Source organism: Bos javanicus, chromosome 8, assembly GCF_032452875.1.
Source record: "Bos javanicus breed banteng chromosome 8, ARS-OSU_banteng_1.0, whole genome shotgun sequence".
NCBI lineage: Eukaryota > Metazoa > Chordata > Mammalia > Artiodactyla > Bovidae > Bos > Bos javanicus.
Window position 1 is genome coordinate 63,630,216 of NC_083875.1, and position 26,230 is coordinate 63,656,445.

General features: G+C 42.4%; 1 protein-coding gene across 4 annotated transcripts; it reads left to right on the forward strand.

Moving 5' to 3' along the window:
* Nucleotides 1-1,426: 1,426 nt before the first annotated feature.
* ANP32B (acidic nuclear phosphoprotein 32 family member B) lies at nucleotides 1,427-25,876 on the forward strand. Of its 4 annotated transcripts, none has more exons than XM_061425769.1 (7): nucleotides 1,427-1,957; nucleotides 11,519-11,668; nucleotides 14,641-14,763; nucleotides 20,123-20,312; nucleotides 23,001-23,125; nucleotides 24,405-24,480; nucleotides 25,409-25,876. In XM_061425769.1, the coding sequence occupies exons 1-7, from the start codon at nucleotides 1,904-1,906 to the stop codon at nucleotides 25,474-25,476; spliced, it is 786 nt and encodes a 261-aa protein (XP_061281753.1). In that variant the 5' UTR covers nucleotides 1,427-1,903; the 3' UTR covers nucleotides 25,477-25,876. The 4 variants fall into 4 exon arrangements, with proteins under 4 accessions (XP_061281753.1, XP_061281751.1, XP_061281750.1 ...); XM_061425767.1 differs by having other exon boundaries at nucleotides 1,553-1,957; nucleotides 25,346-25,876; XM_061425766.1 differs by lacking the exon at nucleotides 1,427-1,957 and adding an exon at nucleotides 7,198-7,296 and having other exon boundaries at nucleotides 25,346-25,876.
* Nucleotides 25,877-26,230: the final 354 nt, after the last annotated feature.

Sequence of the window (26,230 nt, forward strand, 5' to 3'; positions counted from 1 at the left end):
CCACGCTATATGACTTCATTCCACAGACTGATGGTGTACCAGAAGAGACTGAGGCCTTGGAGTCAGACCCATCTAAGTTCAAAACCTGGCTGCACCTCTTGTTGGCCACTTCTGCATCTGTAAAAATGAATAAAATACAATCTACTCGACAGGGTAATCTGAGGATTAAATTAGAAAGAACAGTATTAAGCCCTAAAAGTGGATGCTCAATCATTGCTTGTCAACTCATGTAACTAATTTGCCCGCTTCACCTCACCAGCCCTGTGGTTCCCATAAGCTTACAGTTATAGACTTCCTGTGACATCCTGAAGAGCACTTCCCTCATTTCCCTCGCTCATAGAGATGTCTCTAAGGCTAACATTTTAAAGACTTAGGAAACAACATACTGGAAATTTTGTTTGTTTTCCATAATCCTTCTAAAATTTTTTTTGTTTTGGCATTTTAATGCATCTGATGTTTTAAAAATTGATAGTTTTGTTTGCCACTAAATGAATTTAGGTTAAAAGGAAGAGTGCAGTCTTTCTTAACATTAAGAAAAACTGAGGTTAACGCATAGAATTATGCTTTTCTCTATTCATAAGTTGTTCTCAATCTTGGAGGCCCTCGTCTATACTAGAATTAAGATGGTATCTGATCTGACAAATGACGTGTTTACTTATTTTAAGCGGAATGTAACCTTACATTACTTCCTGGAGGTCTGCAAAGCCGGCCTAGGGCTCTAACCCTGTCTCTCAGGGAGCTCTTGGAGGCAGCCCATTACAAAGGCTACCTGCCAAGCTTCTCCGAAATGGAGCCCATCAAGAATTCACACACCTCACAGGGGTGCCCTTAAAGATAAAAGTATTCGGGGAAACTCTGTAACTCCGAGGCTCCATTAGAAATGCTAATTGCTGCCTTCGTTAGCCTATATTTAAATGTTAGAAAACCCAGGGAGATCCTCCAGGACTGGGGGACTCTCTGCTCCTCTGTGGCTTGGGCAAGCGGCCCGGGCTACCCGCTCTCCGCCGGCCGCGAAGGTCGACTCCGCCCGGTGCCACGCGGTACAACACCGGACCGCAGCGCTCCTGTCGCCGACTGGGGTCTTCGCAGCACTTTCAGACCCATCCGCCCAAAGAGACGCGGGGGTCGGCCTGCTGGCCCCACACGGTGCGGAGGCGCGGAAGGAGAACCCGAAAGCCCTTGTCCCACGGTCTCTACACCTTTCCCGCCTTCGCGGGTGTCGGGCTGGCCTGGTCGAGTCTTCGAGGAAGAATTTGGTCTTAGGGACCCCCGAAGACGGGCAGTAATTTACTCCCCCCAGCCCTCCCAGCAGACGTCCAAGCGAGGGGGTGGAGACCTGCCTCCGGACGCGTGGAGGAGGGACCCCACGGTCTCAACGCAGCGGCAGGCGGGGAAGCCCCCAGGCGGGTCTTACATCAGCCACCCCACGTACGATCGGAGGGCGGGAGTAAGTCGCTCCAGTCCCCGGGGCTGCGCCTTTCTCCCTCTCCCACCCCCAGCCTCCGCCCCTCCCGCCGCGCCTCTTCCCCGCCCCGTCCTTGGTGCACAGCGGCTGCCGAGCCGAGCGGCGCCGCGCGGGGCCGAGTCGAGCCGAGCAGCCACCGGCGCCGCGTCGCCGGTTTAAGCGCAGTGCGGGGCCGCGGCCGGGGGCGGCGGTAGTGAGACCAGAGCTGCGCTCCAGCCCCCTTTTCCCTCCATGGTTTCTCTCCGCTCCCGCGAGTAACTTGGCTCCGGGGGCTCCGCTCGCCTGCCCGCACGCCGCCCGCCACTCAGGACCGCGCCGTCGGCCTCTGCCTCGAGCAGACCCCTTCCGACGGCCCTCGCTGCGCAGGCTGGGACGCCTCTCCCCCCTCCGCCCCCGCCGCGGAAAGTTAAGTTTGAAGAGGGGGGAAGAGAGAGAAACATGGACATGAAGAGGAGGATCCACCTGGAGCTGAGGAACCGGACCCCGGCAGCTGTAAGCAGACCCCCTTCGGGCGCCCTCTCCCCCCGATGACTTGCATGTAATGGTGGCCACCTGCGGGGCCCGGACCGCGGGTTTGCCGGCCCCGGCGCGGGGAAGAGCGCAGCTCGCGGGCTCGGACGGGGAAGGCGGGCGGGCGATGAGGGGGGAGCGAGCGCGCGGGGATTAACTCTTTGGCGCCCGCGGGTGCCCGCGGCCGTCCGGGGAAGGCAGTGGGGTAGGGGAAAGCAAACTTTGAGCTCCTCGCCCGCCGGGGTCCTTTCCCTGAGGAGCGCGTGTGCGTGTGGCCGGCAGCGAGGGAGGGAGGAGGGGATTGTGTAATGCTGGGAGCCATGTTTGCAGCCTCCCGGGATGCGCGGCCGGGCGGAGGTCGGGCCTGCGGAGGAGCCGCGCGGCTAGCCGGAGCCGGGCCCGCTGCGGGCCATGTTGGGCTCCGCGCGCCCCAGGCCGGCGGGGGAAGGGGCTCGGGGTGGGGTGGGGGGCGAGGGAGGGTCTCCTTAGGCCAGGCCTCGCGGTTGGCCCCGGCCGGACTCGGGCAGGGGCCGAAGGGCGAGTAGGGGGTTCTTCGCCTCTAAGGGGGACGGGAAGCCCCCTCGGGCGCCAGGGGGCTAGAGCGGGCGCGGCTGGGCGCGCGCGGAGCGGGGGAGGGGCGATTCCGGGCGGCGTAGGTGGCGCAACCGCCGCCCCTCCCCGGGCTAAGTTTGAAAAAAGGACGCGGTTCCCGCCATTTTTCAAGCCTAAAAATAAAACTTTCTCCTCCATTTCTTTCGCTCCCCTTTCGCCCCCCGGCCTTCCCCAGTCCCGGCCTCCCAAGGCGGGCGTCGCTCGGCCGGGCCGGCCGTTGTGGCGTAGACGGCTTCTCCCTCCCCCCGCGTCGCGGCGGCGGAGTCCGGGGGCCCCTGCCCGGGAGGCTGGCCCCTCGGTGTGGGCGGGCGGCGGCTCCTCGCGTCAGCCCGGGCGCGCCACAAGCCGACACAGCGCCATGTTGGCTAGCACTCGTCTCCCTCCGCCGCGTGAGCCAACATGCTGGCTCGGCCTGCCAGGCCCCGCTCGTCTGTCCCGGCGGTGGCTGTGGGCCGCCGCTCGCCGGGCCGAGTTTGCGGCTTGTTTGGCGCCCGCCTCGCCAGGGCTCGGCTCGTTCTGGCGGGAGCTGCGCGCTCCGGCGGCCGCCGACTCATCTCTTGGGCGCACTGCCGTCCCCTCCCCCCTTCTTAAAAGGGCAACGCCAGGCAGCCGCCTCCGCCCGAGTCGGGCGTCTAGTGGGGTACTGACGGGTTTGGGCTGGGCTCTCAGGCCGGGAGGCCTCTGCCTCCGCACGTGCTACAGGCTGTCGACCGAGGCCAGCACTCGCCTGCCGCGGCGGGTGGGCCTTTTAAGAACCGTCCTTCTTTTCCCCTGGTCTTCCTCGCGAACTAGAGCAGCTTCCTGCGGCCCTCGCCGGGGGGCCGCACCTCTGCCAAACCCCCTTTTCGGGTGAGTGGCGTCCTCTGTCCCCGGGGCAGCCCAAGGGGAGTCCTTCCATCTTCGCCCAGGCTGGCGATGGGCTCGCTTCGTGCAACCAGAGAGTTGTGGGTAACAAGTTGCCCACTTGTGGAAATTTGTCAACCCGGCCTTCCCTTGTGCGCACGAGGTTTTGAATCTCTGAGGTCCCTACAAATGAAGTGCGGGGTTGTGGCACCTCGTGGCCTCCCCACTCGTCCCTGGAGGACCTCGAGGGGTGAGCGTCTCGATTCGGTCCTCCGAGTTTTAAGGTTGAGGTTTGACCGCGGTCGTCCCTTCCGTCCATCAGTCAGACATTTTGTTTCGGCCACGTGCTAGTATCCTGAACTGTTAAGCTTCTTCACACCGTAAACTTGCAGAGTTGTGATCTCATTTTGAGGCGTTGTTGATTTAAGACGTTTGAATTATTACTGCGTAGTTCCAAGTCAGTAGAATATGGAGGTATTTGATTTAGCCAAATTTTCCAAAAGAAAATACACAAGAATCTTCACAGTGCCTTAGAATGTAACATTTGAATTCTTCAAATGTGCATAAAGCACTATTAAAATACTCAGCTAAGAGCACCGTTGTTCCTTCTGGGAAACACAACTGGGCTGGTTGTATATGGATTTTTTTGAATTTGAAATAACTACTGTTTTTTAAAATATATACATGTGCACGTGTTAATTTCTCAAGAAATAAACTTAAGCCTTGCCCTTTTGTCAAAAACAGCCTAAAGTCGTGTGGCTATTTAACTTAAAAGGTTAGTCTGTCAGTTGCACTGTTCACATATCAGGTACTAAAGCCACAAGTGACTATTGGCTACTTTATTGCACTTAACTCTCCTACTGTAATCCACTGGTTTTATTAAATAAATACTTGTGTGCCAACAGTATGGCAGGGCCAGGAAAAGCAGTGTGAACGAGGCAGAGAGCAGCCCCTTCCCTCCTGAAGCCTCAGAACCGGGTGGGGCCTGTTGCATTGTGCAAGTTAGGGGCCTTGGGGGAGTGTCTTGGGAGCTAACCAGGATTGTGGGGTAAGAATGGCTCCCCCTAGGGACTTAAGGGAGACTGAGTAAGGCTTAGGTTTTTTAAAAACCTTTAGGTTTTTAAATTTTTTAAATTTAAAAATGTTTTGCACAAAAGCATCATCATTAAGGTAAGTGAGAAGTTACAAAATGATTCTAAGTCAGCTAGTCACGGGGGCTCCATGTGTTGTGGAGCCAGCTGTTAGAGTGGGCTTGACCTCTGGGATCCTGTAGACTTTTCATCTGGGAAAGAGGAAGAATCCTGTCTCTTGTAAACCTATTGGTATAAGACAAGAGGCTTTTAAATGCACAACAGTATATTCCTTGGTTGACCTTGATGTCATCGAGTGAGATAAAAGACTGAGGAGGGTAAGTGGAGTTTGATCTTCAGTGTTTTTGTTTGAAGATCAGATGAGCTTTTTTTTTCTGTGAGTACGGCTTGTTTTTATTTTTATTTATTTTTTATTTTAATTGGAGGCTAATTACAATATTGTATTGGTTTTGCCATACATCAACATGAATCCTGTTTTTATTTTTTTATTTGGAAGTTTGAAGAAGGCCCTGGTAACACTTTATCTTCTTGTGTTCTTTAAAATACATAAGACAGACCAAGAGAATAGGTTCCATTTCACCTGTTACTAACAGGTGTGCTATTTACCTAAGGGAGTGACTCATAAAGAAGTACATAATTAAGTTTTTTCTGAGTCCAAAACACCTCTTTATATCAGAAGTTTGTTCTCATAGTGGAAAAATGGCTTAAAATGGCATTATAAAGTAATCTTCAAAAAGAATAGTGATCACTATTTTAAAATACAGGCAAAGGGTAAGAATTATTTTATACAAAATATTGGTGTTGTCAGTTGTTTCATTGAGAGCAAATTGTTTAGCACTAGAACATACCAGGTACACCACAGAAATTGATGGTACTGTCAGATGTGGAAAGAGACACGTGCAGTAATGAGATACTGATACAGTCTGGATCTGGATCTGGAATTTAGATATATTCCAGAATAGGAGGAAAAAATGTCTTTATGTGAGGCTGTCATTTTCCTATTATGCCAGACATGCCACTGTTACGAGCACCTCATTAACAATGAATCTAGGGACATCTGTCCTTGATGTTCCAGTCTCTTCAAAGTTAGAAAGTCATGCAATTACCGTGGTTTACAGTCTGTGTGGTGGCCTGTATGCTAAACTGAGACATTTCATATTCCACAAATAAGCATAATTTTTCCTTAGTCCCAAGATACTGACAAAAATTTTTTTTAAAATACATAATGTGAGGGGACTTCCCTGATGATGGTCCAGTGGTTAATACTCCATGCTTCCAATGCAGGGAGCATGGGTTTGAACCCTGGTCAGGGAACTAAGATCCTGCATGCCACATGGCAGTGGCCTTTTAAAGAAGGAAAAAAAAATCTATAACACAGGAAAAACCTTTCCCCCAACTTTTGGCATTTATTGTGTCATGATTTTAAACTCAAGGGCTTATTCAGATTTGCTGCATGGCAGCCAATTGGGTTCTTTTTCTTGTATTAAATAGGATATATATTTCTTGTATTCTTTAGTTTACAGCTTCAGTGAATGAAAAATTAGATACAGATAAGCTAAAAAAAATAGATATAGATTTAAAAAACTTAAAAAAAAAAAAAACAAACAGGAATCTCACAAACACCCATTCTACCACCAAGATATTCTGGTATAGTCCACAGGAAAAGTTTTTTCCGAACTTGGATCTTGCTATTAATGAATATAACACCTTGTTAAAGTATAGTAAACATCTGTCTTGCATTTTATGTCTGCATAGATCATAATTTAACCATCCTCATTAGGTGGTTAGAAAGTTTTTTGCTGTTTTAATTAGTATTGTAACAAACATTTTGTAATGTGAATCTCTGCCAAATTGCTTTTTAGAATGGTTCTCTTTTTTACCTCCCCACCAGTAGGATGAGTGTTTCTTTCCTTCATACAGGCAGTTTTGCCACTTAAACACATTTCAGTACTACTAATGTTCTGTTGTCATTTAGCAGACATTCTTTTAAAATAGTAGCAGGGTGGAAGGTCTGAAGGTTGGTTAACTCAGAAAGATGGGAATTGTCAAGGATGGCAAGAGTTACTTTCCATGTGTTTGGATTATTTCACTCACTATAATAACCATTTATTTTCTAACTAAAATAATTGATAACTTAATGATCTTCAATTCTCCATATTGTCTTTTTCCCCTCTTATAACTGTTGTAACTGATAATTGGGGAAGGTCACTCCAAGAGTAGCTAGTTAGCTTGTTCAGTAAAGAACCAGCCTGCAGTGCAGGAGATGCGGGTTTGATCCCTTGGTCAGGAAGATCCCCTGGAGAAGGAATCGGCAACCCATTCCAGTATTCTTGCTTGGGAAATCCCATGGACAGAGGAGCCTGGAGGGTTACAGTCCATGGGCTCCCAAGAGTCAGACACAACTTATCGACTAAACCACCACCAGCCAGGGAAATAGGAAATGAGACCAAGTGGACAAGATGAAAGGAAAATTCCTTGATCTCCTCTGTGGCTCCTAGCCCCAATCTCTGTAATTTGTCTACCATGTATTTCAAATTTTTCATGGGAAAACTAGAGTATCAGCTTTGCTGATAGCTACAGAAAACTAAAAAGTTGCATAGGAAATAGTTTGGATTTTTGTTTTTAGTTCTTAAGTGTTTATCTTAAATTCATGTTTGAGGAAAAAGAACTAATTTAGTTGGAAAATAAGGGATGAGGAAGAGTGAACTTGGCCCCCAAAGTTGTCATGTATCTTCAAGCAGAAGACCAAGTAACTGTGCCTTGGATCAAATAGTGGTAAGTGGTACACACAGATGTACAATTGCCTGCCAACATTCCCTCCTGGGAGGGTTTGGGACATAAGGAGGAAAACTAGGGGTGTTTTCCCTTGATTCGAACCTCCCATTTATTCTCGGTCTGTATCAGGAGGCAGTGACGACATATGTCCCCCATCCTGTACACCCTCCCTTGTAAGGTATTCTGGATCCTGTCACACTCAGGAAGGACTTCAGGGAGAGGGAAGGCCTAGTTAATCTCATATGCTGCTGACATAATGCCTGAGAACAGACACCTTTTCCCCAAAGTCCTGTTTAGAACTTTAGGCTGGCTAGAAGGGTGCTTATGGCAGGCTTTCCAGGCCTGTCATCCTCGGGCACAGCCCTAAGTGAACCCTCCTTTGGTCTCTGCTTTCTGCAGTAATTTCCACTCTGCTGTGTGCTTTTTTGTGGCTCATCTTCTTGCTGTGACTCTGTACTTTGTTCTGGGGTTAACACATTTCTTTACTACATCCTTAGCCTTGCTGGAAAAGTTCAGGGACATGACTTCACTGCTGAGCCATACAGCCCTTCCCTGTACTCACCCCAATAAATTGTTTCCTCCTACTCATGGAGAAAATTAAAGGTCTCAGATATGTATTCCCTGACTTCTCACTCCCCACTTGTAAACTTACCAGCTCCTTTTCTTATCCTATCTCTTCTCCCTCCTCGAGAGAGTAGAATGACATCTCATTTTTAATACGTATCTTTTATGATTTGTTGTAAACAAATGAGTTTGTTTACTGATTACCTTTTTATGACTTGTCTGCTTTTTTGTCATTATTTCTTTTGCGGTATTTGGTTTTTTCCTCAGGGTAAAACCAATATGCTCAAGAAAAAGGTAACTATATGCATATACCTAGAATTTCCATATATCACAAAAGGTAACAAAAAGCTTGAGAGAGGTTGATTGTCATTTTAAGATAAAGAACTTGTAACTCAAAAGATTCTGATGTTTGTTTTTTCACCTAGCAATAGATTGTGAGGAGATAATCCTTATTACAAAAGAAATTTCACATAAAAAGATAGCATGACATTATTTATAATAGGGAAAGTTGGGTAACATGTTCATTAGGGAGTATTGTAATTTATTTTACATCATACCTTTTAATTTCTTTAGACATTAAAAAGTATAGTTGTTAAGTAATACTGTTCCATGTTACTGTATTTAAAATATACAAAGACTGAAAAAAAAACCCAAAATATTAAGTGACAAATAGCAACATGCTTTGCATGTGATTATGCCTATCATCAGAAAGTAGTTTCTTTCTATATCCAGGTTTCCTGTTTCATCCTTTCCTCAGTCCTCTACAATCCTGACACAAGTTCCTATGCCAGTTTTTCTGTGTTTGACTGTTGTAAATGCTCTTTCTCACATTGGACTATCCAGTTCAGTTGCTCAGTTGTGTCTGACTCTTTGCGATTCCATGAACCGCAGCACGCCAGGCCTCCCTGTCCATCACCAACTCCCAGAATATAATGGTAACTAAAATAGGCATGACCCTGCCATCGTGATGCTTGATGAAATTTAAAATCTAGCACTGACTCTTTTTAACCTTAATTTTTTTTAATAGATCAATAATCTCATTGTAAAAGTGTTAGATAAGATTATGGAAAAGTTCCCAGGACAGTCACTTTTACTCTCCCTGAGAAGAATATAAGAAAGTGAATGTGTGACAGGTTACATAAATGAAAACATTTTATGTATTCATCCCCCCAGTGTCTCCTGGAGATGTCTCTCCTTGATGGACAAATTATCTAATTTTTTTAACCCTCCCCCTTGCCCCTGTAGCTTCTTATGCCTTATTTTACAAGCCTTTCTACATTTTTGAAAGTAATGCTTCACATTTGGGTACTACTACTACTCATTCTTCTCAAGTTTCCTTTGCAGGATCCCCAGGATTCCATCCTTGGTTCTCTTCGTAGGAATTCCATCCTTCCACTAGTCTCTGCTCTGATGACTTCCAAATACAGAACTTAAACCTTGAACTCCAAATTATCCTGTCCAAGTCCTTGGGGATACTTTGACCTGGACTTTTCATGAGAACCTTAAACTTGATATCCTTTGTAGTATTCATTACATACCTGCTCCCCTTCCCGCGCCCAAAGCTGTTCCTTCCTATTTCCATCCAGTTGCATAGTTCCCATTTCTTTAAACCAGAACCTTAATTCCTCTCCATCTTCTTTCAGACCCAGCAGTTTGGTTTGCAGATTTGGACCACTTTAACATCTTTTTTTCCCTACCAGTTTCTTTTTCTTGATTCCTATTCTGCTGTTTGCTTCAGCAGACTTGTTCTCTTTGACTCTAATTAAAGCGGAATTTTACCAGTTGAGAAAAATGTCCAAGAGGTGATTTCACCCATGAGCTGGGAGGCAAAATGGCCATCTAAATTCCTCCTTATTTGGCTTTTGGCATATTGGTGTCATTCTGTATAACATTTTTGGATTCTCTGTCAGATATAGTCATAGAAAACCCCCAAATCAAGTGGAAATATTTAGTTATATTGCAGTATATTGCTTAGGTTGGTGGGTAGTTACAGTTGACTTTTTTTTTTTTTTTAATGATTTGTTGGTTTTCCTTTTTTTAATGCAAAAGAGAGACATGTTTGTAGAAGATTTAGTACAGACAGGAATAAAGTAAACCACAAAGGTCCTTGTCATTCTCCTACACCTTTTCCCAGAGGTTATTTTCTCAGCTTTCACTGTGGCTAAAGCACTACTTTCTACAACAGTTCTACTTCACCTTGAGGAAACTGAGGCACGGATAGGTTAAGTGACTTGCCTAAGGTCACAGAGGTTGTAAATGGCAGGGCTAGAAATTGACCCTAAAAAAAAAAAAAAAGAAAGAAAGAAATTGACCCTAAGCATCTGTCTCTGGTGCCTAGCTCTCCTCAGTTTACCTTAAGTTTTCAGATAGGCTAATTTTTATCAGAAGACGGAAGACTGTCCATAAAGAGAAAAGTGGAAGGAAGGGAAGAAAGAAACAAAAAGATATAATGGGCCTGTGTGCATCCTGAGAGCAAGACTTCTGAAGAGGAAGTAGAGTAGTAGCGAGTGAGAAGTTGTGGTGGTGTGGGTATCCCTGACTCTTAAATCTGTTTCCTTCTCTGTAATTGGGGGGGGGAGGGCGGTATGGTGGTAAAAAGAGTAATGAGTTAATTCTCCATAAATGTTAGCAATTACTAGAGTAATATCTTTGGATTTTATATGGGAGGATAAAGATACTAACTCCTATTTTCATTTTAGAGCTATCAGCATCTCATACATGTTTGATTACTCATTAATGCCATTAAATGTGTTAGGTTTACTGCAAGAATGCCTTTGGCAGTTAAAACTTATTTGCATCCGTGTAAATTTATCAAAACGTGTTTAAAACTGGGAAGTGTCAGTCAACCACAGAGCAAGAATGGCAATAGAGATTAGCATGGTAGATATTTACACAGTAGACTTTATTAAATCATCAGTATTCAGAATTTTCACATGTGATACTCTTGGATGGGTTTGAATTCTGAATTTCAGGAACTCTAAACGAGGAGATTTTGTGGCCTGAAAAAGGAATATAATAGCCAACTGTTCTCTTCCCTAGAAATAGCTTTTTTACATATAAAACAAAATGATCTTGGTTTTGAATTAAGAGCTCTTGCATCTTGGTCTTTTCCTAGTGTCAAGATAATCTTAGTAAGGATTAATGAGACCAGAGGTAGAAGTGTGTTAGTCCAGAAACCTGTAGCCACAATCTCTTAGTGACCTTGCTGGAAAAGTGAAGTTTTCTTCTCTTGTGTCAGTCTCCTGGGCCTTGTGGCCTAGAGGAGTTTATGGGTGGGATGGGCCTAGAAGAGGGGTAGGTATCTTCTCCTGCACTTGTAGTTAAAGCGCCTCTTGGAACAGACTTGGGAAAAGGACTAAGGGGTAGGGGGTATTGTGTCTTCACTTAACATCTTAAGAGCTGTAGTTTCTGTCTGGAAAGTAGAGTTAAAATCTTTATTTGTAACCATGGTGTGACATTTCACCCTTGATATCTATTAGAATATTGTTATTAAAGGCTTAATCATTTTTTTCATTATTTATAACTATGATCTGGGTCTAAGTAGAGGCTGCCCCTATATGTGAGTGATTTGTTGGGTATTTATGGTTGGAGGTTTTGCATTGTTCTTTGTTTTCTGTATGTTTCTGAAAGCTTTTCTTCCCTGCTTTGTCACCTACAGGTTCGAGAACTTGTCCTGGACAACTGCAAATCAAATGATGGAAAAATTGAGGGCTTAACAGCTGAATTTGTGAACTTAGAGTTCCTCAGTTTAATAAATGTAGGCTTGATTTCAGTTTCAAATCTTCCCAAACTACCTAAATTGAAAAAGGTAAGTGGTTTTTCTTTGAACAATAGAAGAGAACCATTCTGGGGAAGGGAAAAACAAACAATTCTATCTGTAAGGAAGCATTTAGTGTAGCAGAGAGCACATGGCCTTTGTAACTGGGCAGATCTGGAACTCAGCGTTCCATCCAGCTCTGTCATTTCCCTCATGGGTGAATCTTTCTCAGGTTATGTAATCTCTCTAAGACTCAGTTTCCTCACCCGTAAACTGGTGATACCACCTGATCTTGCGGAATTGCTATGATGTTTGGAAATAATACATGTTGGATGCTCAATAAATAGTTATGATGAATAATTTAGTACTCAATAATTGTTAAGGATTTGTTGCTGTAATGTAGCTACATTTTGTTCTTAGTATGCTCTGGTTTAGGAATCATGGGTTCCTCCTGCTTTTCATGTTTAATGTTGATTAAGGGAGGATTTAAGTATAGACCTTTCAGATTTGTAGCCTATGATATTTCAAATCCATTATGTAATTCTTAATGACTAGGGAGTTTAAAATGTGTTGTGACTGACTGAGAATTCATTTAAACAAAACTGCTGTATTTCCCTTGGCTAGTTAATGGTCCATTGTTAGGGCTTTATTGGTCTAATTATAAACCAATCGCTATCCTCTCTAACACTGTCCACCCCCCCCCCCAAACAGACACACACACCCATCCCTGCCACGCACCAAGAAAAAAAAAATTCTCAAGAAAAATGTTTTTTGTGTCTTGGCACGTTAACCTGTCACAAAGCCTCTGCCAGAACTGAAAGAAACTTAAGATCTTCTAGCCTTGTTTATAGGCACATACCCAGCAGTAGACCCAGACAGGTACAGTAATTTGCCTAAAGCCACCCACAGAAGTGGTTTAGTACTAGAGCCAAAACTAGAACCATAGCTCTTATTTGCTAACCCACTGCCTTTTCCATTACATATAAAAATGTGTGTGGTCTTGGCAGTGTTGCAGAATTCTCCACTGTTTACCTAATCTCTTTATTAGGGAGTTTAAGTTGAAGCTTCATCTAAGAAAGATACACATAGAAAACTGAAATGAAATTTAGGCAACAGATAGGTAGGCTGTTCCTATTTGCTTGCTTGAATCTTGAGAGGGACTTGTTTTTTGGTTAAATACATGAATTAAAATCCAGAAGCGCTATGTGTTCTAAATGCTCAGGCAGTCCTCATGAGTTTCAGGGCAACTCTGCTATTAAAAAGAATTCTGTTATATTTAAATTTGTAAATTTCTTTTCTTTTTTCTGTTAGGTATCTACTTTAGAGGTTCAGGTGTAATCCATTTTTGATTATGTAGGTTATCATGACATTGGAAACTCCGTAACTGATGGCATTTTAGCCTGTATCTACATAAACTTGATACTGGCAGGTCCCTACTGTGTGTTTTGTGTTCTCTTCTGCTTTCCTAGCACCCTGGTACATTTTCCTGAATTACTGTGGTCTCTGTACTGTCATACTTATTCAGAAAGTCACAAGAAGCAGGTTCTGAAAGAAATGTCACGCGTTTCCTAAATTACACATTGATTTCATTTCAAAATAAATATGCCACTGAATGTTTTGGCAGATTGCCTTGTTATCTCTCCTCCCTAAGATACTCATGTTGAAAGGTTGTGAATATTATATATGTCGATATTGTAACCAACCAAGAGAAATTTTAGGTATTTTACTGGACTGCCCATGAGAAGGGGGAAAAAATGTATTGAAATGTTGTATTTTTCTCTTCTGAAATGCTTAAAAACACCTAAACAGGCTTCTTGTCTTTTAAACTCTTTCTTTCGGTGAATATTTAAATTTTTAAGAGTTCTGCTCTGCATCGTGTACTTCATTTCATTGCATGTCAGACTAGATTACATAAACTTTTATTCTGTTCTAGGTGCCTAGCATAGGGAGGAGCACTGAAGCTAGGCTCCCTGTGCAAATCATAGGCTCACCACTGTAACAGCTGTGTGATCTTGGGCATGTTGCATAGTCTATTCTTGGTTCATTTTCCTCATCTGTAAATGGGGGTAATAATTCTACTTACCCATAGGGTGATTGTGAGATCAAATGAGTTCATGGATTTCTAGTTCTTCGAGCAATGCCGTAAATACTTGGGTACTTAACACTTAAGTACTATGTCAGGATTAGATACAGTTACCATTGTTGTTGCTGGCAGTTAAAGTAGAATTGAAACCAGCTGTCTGGCCTCAGTTCTCTCATCTGCGAAATAAAGAGTTTGAATTAGATGCTCTCAACGGTCTTTACTTTTTCAGGCTCCAATTCCTTTCACTGTAATATTCCTTGGTGAAGGCTCATTCCTTCATTGGCATACCACTTACCACTCAACTTGACCTGCAGCAAAGAAATTAGAATTCTTGTAAAGGCTAGTGATAGATTCGTGTAAGAAGTGTCCTCTGGGGAACTGGTTTCCCCAGCCCTGAAGCTATTGCCCCATTCCCTTGCTTGAAGTCATGGAACTTCTTTAAGGACTTGTACCATTCCTGTAGCCTTCAGGGCAGCATTCTCTGGTGGCTTCCAGATGTAGAACCCCATGGCAAGTCAGCACTGAGCAGAAACAGATTAGGTTTCAAGTGGGCATCACAAATTTTGCTTGACACAGAATAGCTGCTTAGAATGCACTTAGCTTTCCTGGCCCATATAGCGTATGGCAGCTTCTCAAAGAATTCTAATTTGTTTTGACCCACTTCTTAGGTTAGAAAATGTATTCACTGATGTTAGGGGCCAAACTGTTAAAATTGGCAGCTGATTAAGAAAATGCAACTCTCTCATCCTTACACATCTCTCCTTCCCTGAAGTGTTCCTAGGATCTATAATTTGGGTTTAATCAAACAAAATGAACATACATGCCCTAATAAAAAAGAGGTCATTGGTAAGTGTGTGAGAGCTGTATTTGTTATTTCTAACACTTTAATGATACCTGTTTCTCTGTGTGTTTGTGTGCTGTGTGCATTTTCTCTTAACAGCTTGAGCTCAGTGATAATAGAATCTGTGGAGGTCTGGATATGTTAGCAGAAAAACTTCCAAATCTTACACATCTAAACTTAAGTGGAAATAAACTGAAAGATATCAGCACCCTGGAACCTTTGGTAAGTAATTGAGAATTTGGAAACCAGGACTTATTTGGTCATTTTCATTTTCATATTTCTTTATTGTGAGGGAAATAACTGGAAATAATAACTGAGAAGGTGGTGGTTTTTTAATAATACTTTGTATAAAAGGAGTCTAGAGTAAAAGATCAGAACCTTTAGTTACACATGTTCCTGTGAGTTTGCTCTCCCTCCCTGTTTATGGTGGCCGCTAACTTCAAAGGGGAAGTCTTTTCTTTTTTGTTCTTTTTAAATGTCATATACTGACTATAGCCTTAAACATTTATCTTAAAAAATTTTCCCCAGACTGGCCAGGCTATTCTATACTTTTATAGAAACGGCTATCTATATTGGGTTGGGCATCTGATTTGATGGAACAGGCCAAAGGCAGCTCCAGTGAGTTTTAGGTCTTCTGATTCACAATTTTGAGCTCCAGCTGGCTCACTCTTTGCATGGGAACCCCCAAATTCTCCTCCTCTTACATGCTGGGATTAACTATGGAAAGTTACATTTAAGTGCCAGTTGGGTTATAGACTTTGTTGTGTGACCTTGGGCAAGTTGCTTCTTCTCTCTGGGCCTCAGTTTCCTCCCTTATGAAACAGGAAGGATAGTGATCCCTGCCTTACTTATCTCACTTAGGAGTTCTGAGAATAAAATAAGGTAATGTACTTACTTTGTAAGTTGGGAAGCTGTGCTGATGGGGGTCTAGTTAAGTGGAAGTTGTAGTGACCAGAAAAGAGCTTATGAAGCAACGTTGGGGGCCTGTTGCTCTCCTTTGTTCCATGAATTTTGCCCCCCCCCTTTTTCCCCCCCTGTTATAGGTACTCTCAGATACTTGGGCTCCTTCCTTTCTCACTAGTTCTGTTTTCTTCCCAGTTAATGATGGGTGGGATAGCCCCACAGACTCTCTTCTTTTGATGCCACCTGGAAATTCCTATGATTTCGAGATTGTTAACTTGACTTTTTCCCCTAAACATGACATTCTGTTCACAGACGTAGAATTCAATTTTAATGAGACTGATGAAACTGACTTTTTTCATATCACCCAAGGAAGCCTGTGGCAGCTTTCCTTTTTTCTGTTTTACATAAAGTCAGTATTTCCATTGGACTTAACTTGCAGACATTAATTGGGAGAGGGGCTAGTCAGGAGATAGGAGCTGTCTTTCAGGATCCAGCAGAGCAGAACTCAAGAGGAAAAGGCATCCTTCTGCTGTCTCTTATCTTTTCTGACATGACAATATATTAAAATACTTGAACTTCTTATCATTTGCATAGAATATTGATATTTCAAGGGAAGATAAGAGTTAAATTATGACTTCCTTTAATGAAGATTTCCTGCTGGAACTAATAGTTTTTTTCTCTCCTAATAAGTAATTGAGGCTGTATTCCAGTGTAAATTTAATCACTGTTTACCAAGACCCTTGTTTTTATGTTTCGTTAAGTGGAGTGCATTTAGCTCATTTCTCATAAATGTTGGGAGCCTGTTGCTCACCTTTACTCCATGTTTTGCCCCTTTTTTTCTATTAGGTACACTCAGACACCTGGCCTTCCTCCTTTTTCACTGTTGTTTTCCTCCAAGTCAACATTTCTTGTGTATAAACAGACTTTTATTGCAGTTTTCCTTATTGAGAGATGTTAACATTTGCCCATTGTATCCTCATGTAATGCAGAGAAGAGAGGATGTCATTTTAGAAATGAGGAGACTGAGTTTAATTACACAGCAGCTTTAGAATAAATGGTGAGCAGGAATTCAAGTCCAAGGCCATTCTTTCTACTGCCCTTGGAACCTGTTCTCTTTTTAACGTATAAATTTACTCCATACCCCAAAAGACCTGGGAGTTCCAGTACTAAATAAGCTCTGATGGTCTCCCTTCGGTTCCATGGGCTATACTAAGCCTTTGTTGTGTGTTCAATGACAGCCCTGTCAATTCACAGTAACTGTAAGCACAGGAACCCCTTGTGTCTAGAACAGAGTACCAGGCCATACCTTTCCATGCTAGATCACTGGCCATTGCCTAATTCTCATGGCAACCTTAGTCATCTTTGATGTTTCATCAGAAGCTTTTGTCAGTGTCCTAGCATTCAGAGGCAGAGCAGAAACAAACGTTGCGTAGGGATTGTTTGCACGAGTGTTCCTGACCTGATAAGTGATTTATATAGTGGGACCCTTTGGCAGTGAAAGTCTTAATCCCCTGAAACAGTGAAATATGAGAAATAATCATTATATAATATTTACCGTTGTTGGAAGATGTACTGTGTGCCATACACGGTAGTGGATGCTTTATGTATGTTATCCATGAATAATCTTCAACATTTCTACAAAATGGATTGAAATAACATGGCCCTCATTTTACACATGAGGAAGCTGAGGCTTAGGGGAAGCTGAATCCCTTGTCCAGAGTCACATACTTGGCCTGCCAGTGACAAAGCCATGGCACCGCACACCCAGGACTGTCTGGGGAAGGCAGAGCTCCTGCTATTCTCCTGAACTTGCTGTTCCAATTCCTGGGGGTGCTAGGTGGGTCTCCTGAAGTTATAACTTTAGGATAAATAAAACTGTAGGAGGAGGTGAAGGGGGGAAGTGTTGGGTCCATTTTAACTTCTGAAAGTATTCTTCAGTGGGGAAAACACCATCTCATCCTCATCAACCACATGCATTTTGAACACCGTCTACGTTGAGCCCAGTTCTTACAGTCAATGCAATGATTGTGAATGCCTCTGCTTACTACAGGGACATTAATCGAGAGACAAAGAAGGCATCAATTCAAACTTCCTTGGACACCTTTTTTAAGAGACCTGGGCCATCCAAACCATCCCCCAAAGCCCTTCTAAATTCTAAGAAGGCAAGCAAAATTATTGTTAATAAAATGTTTACTGTTTATTATGGCTAGCCTATTAGTTTTAGGCCAAATTTCTGAAATGGTAGAGTTGTGATTTTTTTTTTTTTTTTTTAAGCAGTATTTACATATTACATTGGGATCCTGAATAATCTGTGTGTAGTGTATTTGGGGTCTTAAAGCACAGTTTTAGCGCTTTAAAGTTCTAGAGTACTCCAGTTATTTGGGGTTTGTTGTTTATTTGCTTTCACTTCATTTTCTAGCATACTGTTCGGCACGTCCAAGTTATTCATAATGGTTCCGTTCTGAAGAAGTAGCAAAAAATGTTATAGATTCAGAGTTTCAGAAACTGGAAAGCCTTGGAGGCCCTGTGTACTAGGCTAGTCAAAAGAGTTAGAAAACGGGCTTGGAGCACTGTTGAGCATGATCAGGAGTTGTATGTATTTTTGCACATCCATTCCTAGGAAATAATGTTGACCAATAAATGGCTCGTTCCTTTGAGCGAAGAATTTTATACTGAGCCTCTGTGGGAAAGCTACCAGATTTACTCATGGTTCTATCTTAAGGGGTATAGTGTCAACATATTTGTGAAGAGAAAAGTTTCCCCAGTTACCTGGTGTGGTATTTTCAGCATTTTTTTCCTCTTTGGCAAGAAGTCATACCTGGACTTCTCGGGGTTGGGCTGTCCTATTCTGAAAGCTACATGACAAAAGTCATTCTCCCTACAATCAGGACTGGGGACAGCTTTCTTAAGACTTTAGGTACTAACTTAATAAGCACAGTATTGGATCCACAAACTCTTGGATAACTGCACATTGGTGTTTTGAGGAATACATTTTCCTGTTGCTATAATAACCCGGTTCCGTGTTCCCTGCCTGGCTCTGTGTTCCCAAGGGCTGTTCAGTGAGAATAAAGCCAGTGTGGGAACCTTTTTGATAAGGAATATGAAGGTTTGTGGGTGCAGGGGTCAGCAACCCTTGCCTCTACAGGACCAGGTAGTAGATCTTCTAGGCTTTGTAGGCCATATAGTGTCACAGCTTCTCCACTTTGCCATTGTAGCACAAAAGAAGCCATACGTAATACATAAACAAGTGAGCATGGCTGTGTTCCAGTAAAACTTAGTTTACAAACACAAGAAGCAGGCCAGAGTGGGTCAGCCAACTGTCATTTGCCAAGGTCAGCTTTAGAGCAAAGATTTTTAAGTCATTTTGTAACTCCCAGCAATTACCCAGATACTTCAAGTCCTGAAGACAGAGTTTTGTTTCATTTCTGTATCTTCCCAGGTGCCTGTGAACGTTGAAGTAGATTTCCCTGTAAAGCATCAGTCTTTAAACAGCATTTATTTTTTTGCAACTTACTTCATAAAAAGATCCTCTTAGTAATATTTAGAGAATGCCAACCTTTTTGTATTGACTCAGAACCATTGAAAAGTTAAGTTTATGAATCCATATATCCGTGTTCCCCACCCCCACTCCCTATTTTAAAAGGCACCGAGCCACATAGCCGTTTACATTTTGTGTTCACTCTTTATCATTTGCTCCCTCGTTTCCTCCCTGGGAGGGTCTGTTGTCACTTTCTGTTGCTATCTGCTTACTTGCCTGTAATACTACCTCTGCCCTCCCGATCTCTTAATTCACCCTTAATCAAAACTTAATAGACCTGGTATTGAAATACTAGTACACTGAGGTAATAAATGATCTGAGTAGAATACACAGATATTTTCCTATCAGTTTGGCTGCTCAGAAAACTTCTTGGGCCAAGTTTTTAGATCTTAACTATTTTAGATAATGAAACAGGTTTCAAACAAATGAAGTATTGCAACAAAACTTTAAGGTATGGTAAAATCAGAAGAATTTTGTATCAGGAAGGTCTGGTAATAGCATCAGTCTTTGCCCCCAAAACTAAAAAAGAAGAAAAGAGTGTAAAGTCTCTTTTACTTTTGAAGTTTCAACCCTGAGTTCCCCTTGTTTTACCCCAGCTTGCATTGACTCCTGTCTTCCAGAAAATACTTATATCCCCACACCTTGTACTTTACTTTGTTCCATTCTCAAGTGTTTCGCATCTGTGTCCCTAAGTAGAAATGTCAAGGACCTTGATGCTGACTGAATTGATATGACTGAAAAAAATGTTTCCCCTATTTTCCTACCACCCCAAAAGCACTGATTGCTTGATAACCCAGCATGGTCTTATTGGTCATTTGATTACTCAAGTCTCTGATTTGTCTCATACTGTAAAAAGATCCACCTTTAATATTTAAAATTCATATTTCTTAAGATTATTCATTCATAGTGCCAAAAGGAAACAGTTCTCTGAGAGGATAGAGGTAGAAGGGAAAGACTAGTTAAAAATCTAGTGACCAGTCATAAAGATTGCGATGGACTTGAGATGTTTTCCTATGTACAAGGCTGAATAGGTAGTAGCTTATTGAATTCAGAGCCTAGAATTTTACCATTTTAGGAGATGGTTTTTGTTGCTTATGTTCCTTTGGTTTAGGAGGTATGTTTCTTGATCCTTTTCTTCAGAAAAAGTTGGAATGTCTGAAGAGCCTGGATCTGTTTAACTGTGAGGTTACTAACCTGAATGACTACCGAGAGAGTGTCTTCAAGCTCCTGCCCCAGCTGACCTATCTGGATGGCTATGACCGAGAGGATCGTGAAGCCCCAGATTCAGATGCCGAGGTGGATGGTGTGGATGAAGAAGAGGATGATGAAGGTGAGTGGGCACTGAATGCTCTTGCTGTCAAGAAAAATAATCCATGCACGTAGGCCTTCTGTTAAATTTGGGGTTCTTAGGACGTTGAATCTGCCTGCAATGCAGGAGATCCAGGTTTGATCTCTGGGTCGGGAAGATCCCCTGGAGAAGGAAATGGCAACCCACTCCAGTATTCTTGCCTGGAGTATCCCATGGACAGAGGAGCCTGGCAGGCTACAGTCCATGGTATTGCAAGAGTTGGACATGACTTAGTGACTAAACTACCAGGACCTTGAAGTCTTCAAATGATTCAAAATAGACAATGGTTTATTAGCTAATTAGTTTTGAATTTGGAGCCTAGAGTTCATAAACTGTGCTCCGACCCATTGAAGTCGTTTATGGTTTACTAAAAGGACCATTGCCTCAAGTCTCTTGCCTTTCTCCTAGCAGTTCCCCTTTCTTGACTACTGCCTATTTATCCTTACCATCTCACCTTTGTCAGCACTTCCGGGAACCATTTTGTGATGCTGGAGTTCCTGTGTGTGCCCGAGCATTCCCTCGCTTACCTTTCTCATAGCACTTGTTACTCTGCCATTCTTGTCTGTTCTGACTTTGCTATGATTATCTTCTTATCTCTTTATTCACAGGCCCTTGCACTTAGTGGGTATTTGGTACATGATTTTTACATTCAAATATAAATATCTTTGCTACTTTTGATATATGGCTGCTGCTGCTGCTAAGTCGCCTCAGTCGTGTCCGACTCTGTGCGACCCCATAAGACGGCAGCCCACCAAGCTCCCCGGTCCCTGGGATCCTCCAGGCAAGAACACTGGAGTGGGTTGGCCATTTCCTTCTCCAATGCATGAAAGTGAAAAGTGAAAGTGAAGTCGCTCAGTCGTGTCCGACTCTTAGCGACCCCATGGACTGCAGCCTACCAGGCTCCTCCATCCATGGAATTTCCCAGGCAAGAGTACTGGAGTGGGGTGCCATCGCCTTCTCCATTGATATATGAGTTTTAAAAGGTAATGATTTGAAAGCACTGTATGTTGAATTCCATTTTCTCTTTAATAAAGGAAATAATCTCTGGCTATAACATGGAATTAGAATATACTTTTTACTTTAGACATTTGATCAAGGTTTTTTCATCCTGTTACCTTTAAGAATCTTAATATATTTTCTACCCAAACTAATCCTGCTTAGCTTGTGCTTTCCTTACACAGTGACTTATTTAGTAAGAGTCACTCTTAGGATAAAGGTTTTTCACCTGAGAGGCTTAGAGGAAGCAGAGCTATTAGTTATCACATCAGTCAGCATGAAGAAAATTTACTTTCCTAGAATTCCTCATGTTGCTGGAATTTGCAGTATTACTATATTTGAAATATTATTTTTGATATCTCTTTAAAGATAGAAGTTTATAAGGCAGAAATAATCAAGAAAAGTGAAGAACACCATCAGGAACCTTGGTTACAATCAGTAGCGTAGTATTCTGGAAACATTTTACAGTTTTGTTTTGCAGCAGATTTGAGACAAGGCACAAAGAATGGGATGTTAGATGGTAAAGTGAATAGGATGCTGAATAGGATGCTTCATCTTGTTCCAGATGTTCATTTCACTTAGTCCCTTCACTGCTGGCTGTCCGTTTCTCTTACAAATCAGTCTGGTTATCTATTTAAGTTCACCTTAAATGGGTAGAGCAGCCACTTGTGTGCAGAAACCTGACGAGTAAAAGGCAGTTCTTAAGAGCAGGATCAGTCAGGTGAGTATTTGAGAGTTTCCTGCATGCCAGGCTGTAGGAAATAGTTTTAAGAAAAAATAAACATGGTTCCTGTCCCCTTGGAGCTTACTGTCTACTAAGAAGAGAAATGTTAAGTAATCGTAACTAAATAAATAATCATAAGTGAGCAAATGTGTGGTAATGGAGAAGGACCCAGGTACTTGTGTGTGAGCATATGAGCTGAGATTGTGGGTCTGGCCTGAGGAGGTGATGTTTAACTGAGACTTGAAGGCTGAGCCAGTGTTAGTCATAGAGGAAGGAAAGGGAAGAGGCAGGAGAAAGCACAGTGAGCTCCAGGACCTGGAGAGGTAAGAACTGCTTGACTAGGGGCCTGCACCAAATGCGGTAAAGATACAGGACACAGGTGCCTGGCCACCACCACTGTCCCCGTCGTGGAGTTGTTACGGGTGTTCTCCAGGTTCCTGATTTGCACAGCTGGTTTGTGGTGAAACGGGTTAACGCCAGAGAAGGAGGTTGGTGAGGGTATTTTGGTTGTTTGGGGGTTTTGTGACTTTATACTATGGAGAATTTGAGACATAGACAAAGGTAGAAATAACAGTAAAACTATTAGGTTCCCATTACTGAGTTTCAGCTGTGATTGGCTCATACCTGATCTTATTTTATACACATGCACTCCTACCCACTTCTCCCCTTTCTTATTTTGAAGCAAATTCTAGACACTGTATCATTTCATCAGTAAGTATTATAATGTACATAGGACTCCTGGCCTCTGGATTTTATTTATCTCAGGTCAGAAGAACTGAGCCTTAGCAGCTTTTGAGGAAGGGAGGTGACTGTGGTTCATGGTTTTTTCCCTGATATCGGTGTGGCCCAGCATTTGTCCATGGGCCAACCCGAAGCTCCCTGCCACCTCAGTAGGTATACCTTATGAGACACACAGGGTGTTTGATGTGTTCCTTTTGGACTGTTTTCAGAAGGAGAAGATGAGGATAAGGAGGAGGATGAAGATGGTGAGGAAGAAGAGTTTGATGATGAAGAGGATGACGATGAAGATGAAGATGTAGAAGGGGAGGAGGATGAAGATGAAGTCAGTGGGGAGGTCAGTGCACCTCCTGGCTGCCCTGCTTCCCTCTTGTAATTAAAGTGTGGATTGTTTGAAAAAGAAAAGTCTTCTGAAGAAATTAGTATACTTGTAAATAGACTAATAGTGGTCTGACTAATTTAGCTTTTGTCCCCCTTTTAGTAAGTATTAATACTAAATGGAATGCTTATGAATGCTAAACTAGACAGTGCTTGGCTCTGCAGAGTATGTTTTGACCCTTTAACTTTGGGAGGCAGTAACAAGTTGAGTATTCATTCGTTAGGGTGAGAAAGCTGGGAACATTGAGAACTGATGAGATGTCCTTCCTTTTGTTGTATTGAAATGAAAGGTATCTTTACCAAGTCTAAATTTCTTGTATATCCAGCTTAATGAAATAAGTACATTACGTACCTTCTGTGATAAACAGTTGAGGATGCAAAGTTGAGTAAAAATGTGGTCATACTCTGAAGGAGCAGAGAAGGGGGTCTAATTTATGGGACACGTAGTAATAATAGAATCTCTGAGGAGCTGAAGAAGAAGCCATAGCTATCCTTCTAACCATAGAAGGATAGGAGAAAGGAGTGACTTTAATCCTAATGGGGATTTGTAAAAACAGGCCAAGAAAATTAGATGTCATTAAAAAAAAAAAAAAAAGTTCTTTTATAGTACAAATATAAGACTGAGCATTTGTATAATCTTGTAGGTAGCTAATGAAATTAAGTTTCTGAACGAAGCATTTTATTTAAAAAGGTGGGGTGGGGGGTTGGATATAGAAATATTTGTCCAGGGACTTCCCTGGTGGTCCAGTGGTTAAGAATCCACCTGCCAATGCAGAGAACATGGGTTCAGTTCCTGGTCTGGGAAGATCCCATATACCTGGGAGCAACTAAGCCTCTGCGCCATAACTACTGAAGCCTACAGGCTCTGGAGCTCGTGCCCCACAAGAGAAGCCACTCGGTGAGAAACCCAGTGCACCGCAACTGGAGAAGAAAAGAAATCTCTGTCCAAACCTGCTTTGAAGTTGAAGGTTTTAAAATTAATTCTGGAGTTATCCATTGTAAGTTGTATACTAATGAAACATCTGGCAAATACTTCTGAAAAGCAGTTTTTAAAGAAAATTTTTAATTAAGCCCATTAAAGAAAAACCAGCAGCTCTCAGTATCTTAAATAGATAAAAGTAACATTACAGTTTTCTCCTTGAATGAACTGTTAAGTTTATTTACAATTCTTATTTTTCTTTGTACTTCTTAGCTGGGCAGAATTAATCTAATAATGGTATGCTGTTTAACATTTTTAGGAAGAAGAATTTGGACATGATGGAGAAGTTGATGAAGATGATGAAGATGAGGATGAAGACGAAGATGAAGATGAAGGTGGGTTAAGGCATGCACTTTGGTCCCCCTCAGTTAAAGATCAAGGGAAGTGTTCATTAATACAGAATTTGAAATCATGGAGAAGAAAATAAAATACCTTTGGCCCTAGTGGTCTTCAGAGGCACGGATAAAAGGCCTGTTTGTGTGTGTGTGTGTGGCTCATCCCCTGCTCTACAGCAGGGGGATGTGTAATGCCTGTGTGAGGGAAGGAGGCCCTGGCCTCACTCCCCGCATGTTGTGTTTTTAGACCCCATCATTTGTGTTACTGTTAGGCATGAGATGCCTATGTTCAGAATAATTGGAGTGTAATCTTTGCAGGATAGATAAATAGCACCGTTCCAGTTTTCCTTTCCCCACCACAATTAAAACCAAAGAAACCCTTGTTTGTTAAAAAGTAGATTTTAACAGTTGTGTAAGTTTCAGAGCGCTGGATTGTTTGCTGTGCTTTCTGTGAGTTTATACTTTTCCAGCAGCATCTTCGCTCTGTGCCTGTTTCAGAACTAAATTTACTTTGGATATAGCAGTGATCAGTGCCTGGTCTCTGCCTCCAGGGAGATTTTTAAAACACAGTGCAGATTTAGTTAACTTCATAAAAGTAATCATGAGTTTACTAGTTGAAAAGACAGAACAATATGAAAGTCTCTGTGTCTCAAATACCTGGAGTCTAAGAAATCACTTAAAAGTGAATATGAACTACAGTTTGAGTCTTGCCATATTCTAGGCTAAGTACTTTGCACTGGTTCACTTAGTCCTCAGAATAACCCTATGGAGTCAATGCCGTTGGCCCCATTTTACTAGTGAGAAAATAGGCTTAAGGAGCTCATCTGCTAACCATTAAATTCATTGTTGTTGCTTCCATTTGCAGCAGTTAGGCACACTATACATATGCCTTTCCAAATGTCTCAAAGTGAATTTTTTTCTCATACAGAAGAGGAAGAAAGCGGGAAAGGTGAAAAGAGGAAGAGAGAAACAGATGATGAAGGAGAAGATGATTAATAAGACCCCAATAACCTGCAAAAAAAAGAACTGTTCAGTACTGGTTGGACTGCTGACATGGATTTGGTAGCTTTTTTTTTTTTTTTTAAAGGAAAAAAAAAAAAAGGTAGCTGTGATACAAACCCCAGGACACCCACCCACCCAAAGAGCCAAAGAATAGTTCCTGTGACATTCCACCTTTCTCCATTTAGTCCCTCTTGGAAATCCACCACCAAGCTTGGGGACTTCACCCCAACAAAATTGTAAGCGTTTGTTAGGTTTTTGTGTAAGACTTGCTGTAGCGTGGATAGCTGTGATTGGTGAGTCAACTGTCCGTGGCTACCAGTTACACCAAGATTGTAACAGCATTTTTACTTTCTGTACAACAAAGAAGCTTTGTAAATAAAATCTTAACATTTTGGGTCTGTTTTTTCATGCTTTTCTTTTCAAAGACACTTTTTTACATTAGGACATTGTGACAACTGGCAAAAAAATATTTTTAAGAATTTAAGTGAAATAAACACATTGCTCTTTGATAAAGCCTAGTTGTATGCTTACATTTGTAAATTAAGACTTTGTAAGCCTGTGTTAAAACACTAAAGAACTGGTTTCTTGGTGTTTTTTTTTTTATTAGTGGTTGTTGAGAAATACACAAGTGTGTAGGATCTTTGAGCATTTAAACCTAATCCTTGATGACTGTGGGAGTAAATGAGGTAGACTTCTGAAAAATGATGTTTGAAATTCAGTGCTGTGGAACCCCTGAAAGGCAGTAAAA